At 36.8% G+C, this 13,599-nt stretch overlaps 1 protein-coding gene across 2 annotated transcripts in view; it reads right to left on the bottom strand.

Annotated features, from left to right (window-relative positions):
* The window catches only part of PRKG1 (protein kinase cGMP-dependent 1), a 1,297,582-nt gene that overhangs the window by 491,622 nt on the left and 792,361 nt on the right, over positions 1 to 13,599 (bottom strand). For both annotated transcript variants that reach the window (XM_037803756.1, XM_037803755.1), the window contains exon 4: positions 3,389 to 3,494. In XM_037803756.1, the coding sequence (XP_037659684.1) occupies positions 3,389 to 3,494 (106 nt within the window). The remainder of the gene's footprint in view (positions 1 to 3,388; positions 3,495 to 13,599) is intronic.

The raw sequence follows: 13,599 nt of genomic DNA, 5'->3' as shown, positions 1-13,599 counted from the left end.
ACTGGGTGTTACAAAATGGGTAAACACAGGAATCAAAACAAAAAACAAATTTGCTAATAAATATCCTTCTATTAGCAATGCATTTAGCCAAAGCATTGCCTTTTCTCTACCTCCAAACTTATACTCTTATTTAGGAGAATGAGAAGGAAAAGGTGGCATTGGGGGATAAGTGGTGACATAAGATTACTCCTCTTTTATTTTGCCACCACCCCCGAAATTCCTCAATTAATAAGCATTCCTGTGTACAGTAGAGACCTCCACTGTGAGGAATTCTGATGATTTGCAAGATCATTTGCTAGAGCTTTTATTTTTCTGATAGTGTCACAACTCTTTTAACCTTTAACACTTTTATAAAATATAAAATATTTGTAGTGGAAAAAAAAACCAGATAATCGTTTTATTTAGCAAGCTCACCTCCCATCCTCTGATTGCTACAGAGAACTCTGAAGTATTAACTCAACATTTTTATAACCTTAGGATAGGTAAGTCTTTCTAAACATGAAGCCATAAAGGAAAAACATGGATTGACTTAAGTAATACTTTAAAAGTTTTACATAATGTAAAAGTGCTAAGAAAATTTTTAAAAACTAACAAAAATGATTCTGAGGTTATGATAGAAATTTTAATTAATTTTGCTCTTCAGAGTTTATCACAAATATCTATCATTTTCTTTGGAGACATAATGACATCTCTTAAAAGCTTTTAAGATAGATGGTAGCAATTATAGTTAACCTGGGAATGTGAAGGAGGAATGCATATTATTCTCTCTGTCACTCAGGATCAGCTTCAATGCACTTGTGACCTCTGCAGCTGCACAGAGCCCTGCTTGGTTTAATTCTCTCCTGCCCCTTTCTTGAAATTTTGAACAAATTTTGAAAAAGGGATCTGACATTTTCTTTTTGTACTGGATTCTGCCAACTAGGTAAGTGGTCCTGCTTGTACTGTCCTGTAAATTCTGAAAACTGCCTATCTACAAAGAATACCAAGATGCTAAAGACATAGCTCCAGTCCTGAAACATGTATAGTTTAAAAGTAGAAATAAGTTTAGTAGTCAAATAATTGTAAAGCAAAGTAGAAAATGAGACACATGGTAGAGATGAAGCTCTAGGGGAGGGAAAGTTTACTTCTAGTGGAATGAGATCAGTGTCTGTACAAGAGGTAATTTTTAGTTGGATGTAAAAAAGAGAGGGATTTGAACACTGATGATGGAGGAGAAGGGTATGGAAGCAGTGGGCTAGGGAAAAAGCATGGGGAATGCTTGGGCATGTGGAATTGTTGGGTGTGATTGGGGCAAGAAGAAAACAGGTTAAAAAAGTAGCTTGACATTGGTTGTGGGTAGACCTTGAATGTACAGTTAATGAGGCTGTAAATAATTCAACCAGAATTGGGAGTCGTCGAACAGTTGTAGAGAGAGAAGCAGTTGGTCACAGTCGTATTTTAGGAAGATTAGATTTGGCACCAGGCAGTGATGGTAATCATGTCACCTCTCTGGATTTGTGGCCCAGTACTACTTTTGCAAACACTGTGGACTTGATGTCTTACTGAGTGGGCAGATGGAAACTGACATTACGTCAGCACCTACTCTTCTACATTCAACCAGTTTAAAAGGCCCCTGCTCTGAGCTGAACAACAGATAACAGTTCAGTCACTCTGGAGAGCCGATTTTTGTTGCTGAAGGTTTGAATTGCCACAAACTAAGTAGCTCTGAAAACAATATAAAAATAAAAAGTATATTGAGGGTCAATTAAAAAAAACAGAGAGTGGAACTGCTCCATTTCCAGATACAGTGCCTCTTGGAAAGGAATTCTTGTTTAGAGTCCCGCAGGACAGTATCAGTTCAATTCCTTGAGAAAACAAACTTATGGAAGCTGAAATGAACATTGTAAGTACCAAATGCTTTGGTATGTGAGATAAATAATGGGCTCTGCCCTGCAAGCAATCATTTCATTGACTATCAGTTGGGATCTTCCTCTAGCAGGCTGCATTGAAAGAAATCAGTAACCCTTGCACCTTAAGCTAAGGCTTAGAAAGTGAATATTAGTTATTTATCTACATCAACATTATATATACATATTTATAAACACATACTATATACATCTATATTTATATTTATATATAGTGTCTGAAGAATTAAATTTCCTCACACATTATACTAAACTCCAAACAGAAATTTGTATTTCCACCTCTCCTAAGTGTTTCTTTCACCCAATCACATTGTGGGAGGGTTCAACCCCCCACGAACAGAGTAATATTCAACAGATGATTACTTGACATCTAATTAAAATTTTATTGTCCCTTTAGCAGGAATATAAAGGAAAGGTTTTATGTGGAAATGAAAAATATAAAAAAGATGAAGCAGAAACAAAATGAATTAACTACAAAAAAATACGTCAGTAAGGAATATTCAGATTGCATCTTAAGATTCAATAGATATTTGTTAAGATGTATCATGGAAACAAAATATGAATTTGATTTTTTAAGTTCTGCTTTAACGATTTCTTCATAGAAAGATGAAGATATGAAATTAAAAAGCCAGTTCAATATTCTAGCTCTCAACAGTGAAATATTAATTAGTGGTACCTACACCACCCCCTCCTTCTTTAACTCACATAATCTGTGCACCACTCTTTTATTAGTGGTTCTGTTTTCAAAAGAAAAATGATATAAAATAACTACTTTTTGTAAAAAACATCATCAGAATTTTCAGTGATAAAACAATATATTTTCTTCAAAATAAAATAAACTTAGAGACATAAAAATTCATTTCAGTGAATATCATGTATATTTTAAGAAGTGAAAAGCTAGATTTTTACTGCAAATTTCCACCCTATTTTGAGTTATTATGATAATATATAATATCAAGGAAAGAAAAACTTTTGATATTTCAGAACAGCAACACAAAATGAATTTAATTTGGGGAATTAAGCTCAGGATTAAAGGATAATAATCTTCTTCTCATAACTTCTCCATCTTAGTCATCTGACCTTTAATACCAAACCTCACACAATAAGTGATGACTCACTCAGCCTTACAGTATGAGTGGGTTTAAAAGAGGCACCACAAATACATTAACCAATAAATAGCTAGAGATGAACTCAGTATCCTTTTAGATCAAACTAAGTTTCCTTTGTTTCTCTGAGCTGTACTCCTCTATTGAGAGAATTCTGAATGGCTGAATATACTTCATGAACCTCTGAAAGTTTGAAATAACCAAAAATTATGAAAATTGGCACCAAAAATATAAAGAAACTAGTCCAAAGTCATGTACCTCCACAAATTCCTAGGCTATTAAGACTGAGATAAAGGCAAGAAGTTTTCCCATGCATTTCAGATAAGAGGGTTAAGAAGACAATACACACTCTCAGAAGGAGGAAAGAAAGTATCCTACCTTTTTAAAAATTCCATATACTCGGTATGCTTGATGAGTCCTGTCCTCATCATTATTGTTTGAAAACATTGCCGATCAATGGCCCAGAGTTTCACATTTACAAGCGCTGTATGAAGAAAAAGAAAACAAACAGGGAAAACGTTACTTAGAGAATTTCAACTGTGAACAACCTCCTGCAAAAGAGATGAGTTATTCATGAGAGTCATGAAAATGATTAACCTTTTACATATATTAAAGGCTGAAATCATAATGCTGTCCGACTTTGTTAAAAGGTCATATATAGTTACAAGCAAATTGTAGTTCATAGTTTTCCATACCAATATTATTTGCAATTGGAAGTTTCCTCTTGCTCTTATATCCCCAAGGAGATAAAAACACCTAAGTACACACTGAAAGTTTTTAGTAACCTGAAGACCATATATGACAGATATTGCACAGAAAGAAAGGCTCCCAAGTAATAACACTTGCTGGTAATTACCCAGAATGGTGTTAATGACACCTATGGCCTCTTTAATTGTAAAAAGTAGGATAGGGGTAAGACTTCAATTTTCAAGTTTAGGAGCAAATTTCATGTAATAGAAATAATAATTACACACGATTTCTACATGAAGCTCATTTTACAAATTATAATCTGTGCCCAAAGTTACCACATGAAGATATATTAGGTATGTTTGTTTAATTTTAATTTCTACTCTTACACCTCACTGTCTTGGACAATGTGTAACTAAATGTTGAAACTAAATACCAAAGAACTTCATTATTTGACCTATTAAGCACATGGCTGAGGACAAGTTTTAGAAAATGGTAGAAAGACAGATGTTACCACGTTTAACAGGACTATATATCAAGATGAACTTAGGCTTTAGAAAATGAGCATACTAAAAATATAGGTAATTGAATCTGTGTGATGGGTATTTATTTTACTATTCTGTCTGTTTTTATGCATATTTGTAAATGTTCATAATAGAAAATATTTTAAGTCAGCACATGTAATTAATTTACATATTGGATAAGGTGTGGAGTTGAGAAGGGGTATGTGGGAGTATGAAAGAGGCTGTTGAATGGGATCAGGATATAGTTTAATGAGCCGGGCATAGAAAGATAGAAGAAAGCAATTATCTTTTCTTCACAGCCCTCAGACTAAGCCCTTCGAATGCAAAGGATCAAAATTTGTGGGTGTAGGAGAGGAATTGTTACCAGTTCTCTTTGTTAACTAATTGGTTTGCATGCCTTGTGGGGGCGGGGAGTGTTAGGAGTAACACAGAGGAACCAGGGAAAGAGAAGATAAAGGGAATCTTGGACTCCAGAGTAATCTGTCTTTGAATTTTACCTAATTTTTCCTTGCAAAGTTGTTTGAGTCTAAGAAACTAGAATATCACTTCTCCCTTGGCTAGCAATATTTTTTGGAGAAAAAAGGCATTCAGTTAAGAAGAAAAAGAACAAAGCTGCAAGGACTGTAGTATGCAAGGCTCCTTTCCAAATATCCTTTAAAAATAACACTTCAAAAACAAACCTCATCTCACAGGTATTCTCCAGCCATATTCTAGTTCCTCTGCTGAGTCCACGCTCTTTTCCAGAACACCTGTTTACTTGAGACAACTCTTAAAACTACATGATAGAGCCACAGAAGACTGGGATAATCAGGAAAAGGTTCATTAGAGATGGAACTGGAAATGGACCTTTAAAAATGGTAGGAGGTGAGTTAGAAGAGAGATGGGCAAAGGATAACATGGATGGGCAAAGCCCATAAACAAGAGCACAGCAGGGAAAGGGCTCCAACTGTGAGAGTCCAGTCAGGAATAAAACAAATAAGAATGGCAGAGACTTCTGTAAGGGAGCTGCGTGGATTGAGAGTAAGTTGATGCAGAGCTCTGGAAGCCAGGATGATGAATTGAGGATTCATTTGATGGACAACAAAAAGCTATCAGAGTTCTTTAAAAAGATCTAAGAACCAAGATTTAAAGTAATACACAATGGGGAAATCATAATCCTTTAAAATGCCTGTAAGCAAAAAAAATAAAATGAAAAATTTTTTCTGCATTCTCATCATTTTTAATGGTTCCTGGGTATTTCGCAGTATACATATGCCTTTGACAAAAGGAAAAATTAGGACACTCCAACCAATTTTTCTATTTTAAAAAATAGGAGCAATTAAAGTAATTGTAACTATTGTATGTATTCATAAAATGATATGTATATATTCTTAAAATGCCCCTTTAATAAATTCCTAGAAGTGGAATGTCTAAATTAAGTAAAGCATACATATGTTGAAAGACTTTGCCCTACAGAAAGACTTAACAAATGCATTCTTCCAGTAGCAGTGTGTGTGTGTTGTGTGTTAAAGTTTCTGTTACAGGCTCTTAAAAAGAGAGGTGACATGATCAAAGTGGTAGCTGGGAAAGACTAATCTGGAAGGGCTTAAATTGGATTTAGAGACACCTGATTCATACAGACTACAGACCAACACTGGTGCTGCCAAATAACAGTTTATGTAAAAACCATAGAGCAATGTAGTAATATGATGAGAACTCCGTGTGAAAAAAATTGCTCCAGTAATATGTTGAGTGCACAGTTTCAAAAAAGGAGAGATGATCCCAAGCAGACAGCAACAGTTATTCAGGAATAACGTGAGGAAAATCTTAATGAAGATTATAGTGATGGGAATAAGAACAAAAGATTGACAACTCTGTGTGTGCATGTGTGCATACATGCATGTGTTGAGAGCTGGGAGAAAGAAAGATATGTGACCAAGCACCTGCAACATTTTAAGCCTGAGTTGACACCACAAGCCTAGGTTTCATTTCTGGTCCCTCCTGACCAGCAGCCTCTCTTTCACCCATGGACTTCAACAGCTGTTTTTATCTGGATCACCCACTGTCACTGGCACGTTTTCCTTTATTGTCAATTATCTCCCACGTGTCTATATCACGTTTCCTCAAATGTTGGTACATTCCTTCAGAGAAAAATGCTTGTCTCATCTCTTATAACCTGCCACCCACATCCCTAGAAATTAGCTTCTCGTCTAGAAAGCACTGTGTATATTTGCCGATTTATGAAACATATGTACATGAAGTTCACTTGCCGAAAAAGAATGTATGCTTGGGTAGATGCCAGTGTTATATTAAAATGTCTAAACTGACCTTATTAGATAATATAATCTATATGTTAAAAATGACCTCTAAAAATGAATTCACAAAATTCAACAATTTGATTTAATCATTTGGTTTCTATTTAGAGGTGGTACTGAAATGTCCCTAAACAAAAGTCGACGGGCATTTCAGATGTTTTGCATGATAATGAACATGGCATGATGAGCTTGAAAATTTGTCCACAACATTGGACAAGATGCCAAACCCTTTCTTTATATTAGGTCAATATAGATATTAGTTAGGTCAGCATTTTACAGGTAGGCAACAAAACCATGATTATATTAGAGTTATGATTAACACCTTGCTTCTTATGTCTGTTGCTTCCTTAATGAGACCATTCAAAAAAGAATCTCTCCATTTCCTGTTGATCTTAAGTAGTGTATTAATCTCTGTAGGGAATAAGCACATCACAAATAAAATTCTTATTTCCACGGTGCTTACCACTGTTGAACATTTAAGTCTGAAAGGCAAAATGCAGAGAAAACTTGGGAAAGGAATTTTTCTTTTAGTTCAAGTATGTATCTAAAATGATTTCCTAAAGCATTTGTCATTTTATCAGGTTAAGGCCCGGTTCCACTCAGTGGAAATCATTACTTAGGGAACTCTAAGTGCCCAAGTACTTAAAGAGCACCTTCAACATCAGAAACATCGGCCTTCATTAAACAGACACCAAGGTTACAGAGGAAGGAGCCACAAAATTATGCTAAACTGGGAGACCACAAATCTGAGTTTGGCTTAAATTCTAATACTAGAGAATTCATCTGCCATCCGATTCAAATTTGGAAGAATATTGAGAAGGCATGTGTGGGTATAAAGCAAGTCACAGATGTAAATATTTATACAGCTCATATTTATTTTACACAAAAAAGGTACACACTGGTGGTAGATGTAAGGAATAGAAAACAAAATCTCAGTTCCTGCTTTCAACATAGGGTCTAGTACATATGGTCTGAGCCAAATCTGCCTGTGTCTGTTTTTGCATGACCCACTAACTAAGAAGGGGTTTTATATTTTTAGATGGGCTGAAAATATATTTTTTTAAAGTGTATTTTCTGACAAAATTTCAGTGTCCACAAATAAAGTCTATTTCAACACAGCTATGATCATTCTTTGGCATATTGTCTCTGACTACATTTTTTCAAGATTAGGAAAGATTTTTGTTTTTTAATACTAAACCCTCAATATTTCAATAGATCTTTTTTATACTGTAATTAAGGAATAGAAAATAGAAACCTGTATTGAAAATCTCACTTTCCAAAAGGTCTTTTATACTGTAGTCAAAGATCAGGAAGGAAAAACTAACTGTGATTCACTGAAATGCATCCTTACTGATCATAGGAAATAATTCCTCTACAATTTCTGCAACATAATTCACAAGAATGTAGTCAACCTTCCATCTGAAAAAGTGCCTCTAGAGCCTTCTTGAAATGATCTTGATAACTATCCTTGTAGGGTGGACTAAGGGTATTCTAAAGAGGTGGTTAGTGGGCTCACCGTTGCCCTTACCACCACCAATGACCATTGACCATGGTTTGCATAAAAGAATGTGATGTATCCACTGAACATCACCTTCTATATCATTTGTTTATGGTTTTGTGTGTTTTTTTTAGAGAAGTTGTGGATTTATAGAACAATCATGCACGAAATACAGGATTCCCATATACCACCCCAACAACAACTTCAGTTGATGTGGAACATTTGTTATAATTGATGATAGCACATTTTTATAATTGTACTATTAGGTAAAGTTAATAGTTTAAGTTATAGCTCACTGTGCAGTTCCATAGATATTTAAAATTTTTTATTCTGTTACCATATATACAATCTGATGTTTTCCCTTTTAATCATATTCAGATACATATTTCAGTGCTGTTAATTGTATTCATGTTCACAATATTGTGCTACCATCACCACCATCCATTATCAAAACATTTTCATCATTTCAAATAGGAACCCTGTAAATTTTAAGCCTCAACTTCCCATTACCTACCCTCACCTTGTCCCTTTGTAACCTATATTGTTTTCCAACTCTATGAGATTGTTTATTATAATTGTTTCAAATCAGAGAGATCATACAATATTTGATCTTTTGTGTCTGGCTTATTTCACTCAACACGATGTCTTCAAGATTCATCCATGTTGTCGCATGTATCAGGTCACCATTCCTCTCTTTATAGCTGAATAATATTCCATTGCATATATATACCACATTTTATTTATCCACTCATCAGCTGATGAAGACTTGGGTTGCTTTTGGCAAATGTGAATGATGCTACTATGAACATTGGTGCGCAAATATCTGAGTCCCTGCTTTCCATTCTTCTGGTTGTATCTCTAGTAGTGGGATTGCTGGGTCATATAGTAGTTCTATACTTAGATTTCTGACCAACTGACAAACTGTTTTCCACAGCGACCACACCATTTTACGTGGCCACCAGAAATGACTGAGTGTTCCTATTTATCCACATCCTCTCCAACACTTATTTTCCATTTTTTAAATAGCAGCCATTCTAATGGGTGTGAAATGGTATCTAATTGTGGTTTTGATTTGCATTTCCCTGATGGATAATGATGTTGAGAATCTTTTCATGTGCTTTCTGGCCATTTTTATATCTTCTTTGAAGAGGTACATGTTCAAGGCTTTCGCCCATTTTTTAAATTGTGTTGTTTATTTTTTTGTTGTTGCATTAAAGGATTTCTTTATATATTCTGGATATTAAACCTTTAATGGATATGTGGGTTTCAAATATTTTCTCCCATTGTGTAGGGTGCCATTCTACTTTCATGATAAAGTCCTTAGAGGCAAGAAAGTTTTAAATTTTGATGAAGTTCCATTTATCTATTTTTCTTTTGTTGCTTGTGCTTTGGTTGTACAGTCTAAGAAACCACTGCCTAACACAAGATCCTGAAAATGCTTCCCTACGTTTTCTTCAAGGAGTTTTATAGTTACAGCTATTATACTGAGGTCTTTGATCAATTTTGAGTTGATTTTTGTATATGGTGTGAGGTAGGGGTCCCTTTTTTTGTTCAAATGGAGATCTAATTAACCCTTGTAAGTCTTATATCTTTTTCGGTTCCTCACTTCCATTAATTCATACTTTTATATTTATTTGCTTTTTCGGTTGTGCACCATATTGAGTAACTTCTCATTTTTATCTGGATATATTTTTCAGATAAATATATCTGCAGTTACCATGGGGTTAAAATTTAACATCCTCAAATATAAAACAATTGTGTTTGGTTTGATGCCACCTTAACTTCAAGCATGGACATATACTTTTTCTATACCCCTCTCTCCCACTACCATTTTTTTTTTTTGTACTTGCTACCCCATATATCTTTGTACATATGTCCAAAAGCATAGATTTATCATTACTTTGTAAGCCTTTGCATTCTACCATCTGTAAGAAGTAGAGTTACATACCAAACAATACAATACAATAATACTGGCGTTTAAAATTACCCAAGTGGTTACCTTTACCGCAGGTCTTTATTTCTTTATGCTGCTTTGAACCATTGCCTAGTGTTCTTTCCTTTCAGTCTTAAGACCTCCTTTTAGTATTGCTTGTAGGGCAGGTCTAGCATTGATGAACTCCCTCAGCTTTTGTATTTGAGAATGTCTTAATCTCTCCCTCACTTTTGAAAGAGTGTCTCACCAGATATAACATTCTTGGCTGGCAGCTGTTTTCTTTCAGCACTTTAACTGTTTCAATCCACTGCCTTCTTGCCTCCATGGTTTCTGATGAGAAACCAGCACCCATTCTAGTTGGGACTCCCTTGTACCTAACATGTTGCTTTTCTCTTGCAGCTTTCAGGATTCTCTCCTTGTCCCTTGCATTCGATAGTGCAATCAGTATATGACAGGGCATATTGTTCCTCACGTTTGTTTGGTGTTCTCTGAGCTTCCTGGATGTGCGTATTCATGTCGTTTGCTAGGTTTGGGAAGTTCTCTGCCATTATATCTTTGACTATTCCTTCTGCCCCTTTCTCTCTTTCTTCTACTTCTGGGACTCCCATAATGCATATACTGGTGCACCTGATGGCGTCCCATAGCTATCTTAGGCTATTTTCACCTTTAATATTCCTTTTTTCTTTCTGATCTTCAGCCTGACTCATTTCAAGTGTCTTGTCTTCAAATTCACTGGTTCTTTCTTCTGAAAGCTCCATTCTGCTCTTGAAACCCTATTGGGCAATTTTTCATTTCAATTATTGTGGTCTTCAATTCCAGTAGTTCTGTTTGGTTCCTTTTTAAAATTTCTATTGCTCATATTACTCTTTCATTGTTTTCCTGATTCCTTCAGTTCTTTCTCTGTACTTTCTTCCATATCCTTGAGCACTTTAAGATAATTTTCTTTGAGAGGCTTTGTTCGATATGTCCACATTCGCACCTTCTTCATTAGTGTTTTCTGTATTTTTATCGTCTTCCTTTTGATAGGCCATGATTTCCTATTTCTTTGTCTTGTACTCTTCTGTTGCACACTGTACATTTTAATATTTTAGAATGTTTACTCTGGGATTTATTCCCTGAGATGTAAGGAGCTGGGGATGAGATGAAGATTTTTTTGAGCTTCGGTGCTCTTATCAGGAAGGTCTGCCCAAGGCAAATACAATGTACATGGTTTTCCATGTCTTTCTGGGCCTCTGTTTTGTCCTAGACTTGTGCTTGTTACGTGTTTTAGAGTTCATTGTTTTGGAGTTCCCTGTTTACAGGAGTTTGGTTGTCCCCTCTGTTCACCAGGAGACAGACCTCCCGCAATCACAGATTTGAAGCATTTGAAGCCTGCAGGCCTTTGTCCCAGACCATCTGCCTCTATGGTTTTTTTTAACACTCCTTTCATTGTCTCAAGCTGCTTTTTCCTGGAGGGACCTTCCCAAGTTAGCCTTTCCTAGACAAATCAGAGTCAGGGGCCCAGAAATGGGGTGCAGACCAGCTCCAAAATGCCCTGGGGAGGGAATCAGGAGGGGCACCAAAAGCTTCTCAGGGCTCCCCAAAGCTGAGCTTTGCTGGCCTGCCCAGCAAATGCAGCCCTTCAGCTACCTGTCTCCTTCAGCCCTGAGGAAGTGCTGCATCTTTAAATCTCCACTGCCTCCACCCCTGTCCAGGGAAGGATGAAACAATGGCTTTTGTCAGGAATGGCGTGAAACAATAGCTGCCCTCAGAGCTTGGCATCCAGCAATCCTAATCAAAAGCCATGATCAGCCAGCCATGTGCAATGCCCACCCCTGTTCTTGGGGAAGAGATTTTTTTATGTCCTTTCAGTCCCCAGTGAACTAGCCAGGGGCTGGGTCCCATGGCAGCCTGCTGCAAGAGTGGGGATAGGCACTGGTAGCCACTGAGCAGAGAACAATTTATCATTCTTTACCATAGTTTATTCCTGGATGCTGTACAATGATCTCTGGCTTCTGGAGTTTCAAAATAGAGTTCCTGTGTATTTAATAGCTCTTTCGGTGGAAGGACTGAATCTTGGAGCTCCCTACCCTGCCTATCTCTGGCTGCTTTTGCAACAGGAGAGCTCAATAGTTGCAACAGAGACCTATGGACCACAAAGCCTACAATATTTACTATGTGGTCTTTTACAGAATATGTTTGTCAACTCCTGGTCTTATATAAGAGAAAGAATGTAAGTACAAAAGAAAAATAAATTAAAGATAAATTGTATCAAGGGCAAATGTATATGAGACTCTGAATTCAAATAGGAAAGGCAAAGAAATATGTCCTGTGGGGAGAGGCCGAAGAGGGCCAATTAAAGAATTCTTTGCAGAAGAGAACCATCTAAGCCGGGGTTCTTCACCAGAATCCATGAACCAACAAGAAGTTAATAGAAAGAACTCAACGGGTCCATGAATGGGAGGGAGAAAACAACACCTTTATTTTACTGATCTGTAAAATAATCTGTTATTGAAATTTAGCATTTCCTGCAATTACAAATTCAGGCAACAAACCACAGTGGTGGTTTGTCACTAATAGAAACCATGGCTATTTTTATATCATTCTATATTTGCTGCAGAGATGTTAAATATAATTTATGCTCATCATTACCTTGAAAATATAGAAGTTGTTAGACCTGCCCCTAGATCTTTGTGTTATGAAATCACAATTTATTATTACATATTTTATCACTGTATTCCAATATAAATGGCTTCCTTTGTAATCCTATGTATCTTATTTTATGCTTTAAAAACATTATCCTGAGATTGGTCCATATGCTTCATGAAACTGCCCAATAGGTTCATGGCACCCACAAGATTAAAAGCCACTGCCCTAAGCAAGTCCTGTAAAAAGGATTAAGTCAGAAAAGGAGGGAGAGGGAGTGGGAAGGGCAGGGCTGACACTCAGCTGGTCTGCACCCATGGGTGAATGCCGGTTGTTAAAACACACATATACTTTCATACCATTTAGTAAATGGCCACTTCCCTGAGTTCCCTGAGTATCTCCTTGGCCCTTTCCCCCACGTTCCCCTAGGCTCAGCCTCTAAAGGGTTAACACTGAGTCAGCAGGGGCCTCGTAGTCCTGGCTTCTGAATCAAGTGTGCCAGGAGAGTTGTTTCATATTTTTAATGTCACCCACCACCACCACTACAAGGGCTCTCCAGGAAAGGGGTTCCTAAGCGAAAAGAAAAAAAAAAAAAAAAAAAAAAGACTCTTGGAGAAACTGCAACCAGTCCAACCAGAGGCAGAGGAGCTGGGTGAGGTAGAGGTCGTCAGAGGTGAAAGTGGAGCCATAAGGAAGGGGCACATGACTAGATGGCAGAGGTTCTTTTCTGCCTTGCTGTGGAGATAAGACTGATCCTGAGGTTAGCAAGAGGCCACTATTGAAGGATTTAAAACAGGTAATTCACTTCAGAAAGATTATACTGGCAGTAGCCCAATGGCACAATGGAAGAAGATCAGACTGGAGGAGACAGGGAGAGAGAGGAGTTAGCAGGCTCTCGTAACAGGCCAGGTGAGTGACTCTAATGGTGGCAAAGAAACAAGAGAGTTTGGATACATTACAAAAGTAGTAAGGAGCCTGAACAGACAGGACACGTCAAATAGAGAGAATTTGACCCTAAGAATTTGACC

The sequence above is a fragment of the Choloepus didactylus genome, chromosome 15 (assembly GCF_015220235.1).
Source record: "Choloepus didactylus isolate mChoDid1 chromosome 15, mChoDid1.pri, whole genome shotgun sequence".
In the NCBI taxonomy this organism is placed as follows: Eukaryota; Metazoa; Chordata; class Mammalia; order Pilosa; family Megalonychidae; genus Choloepus; species Choloepus didactylus.
The sequence above is the reverse complement of the archived record's forward strand: the minus strand, read 5'-3'. Positions and strand labels throughout refer to the sequence as shown.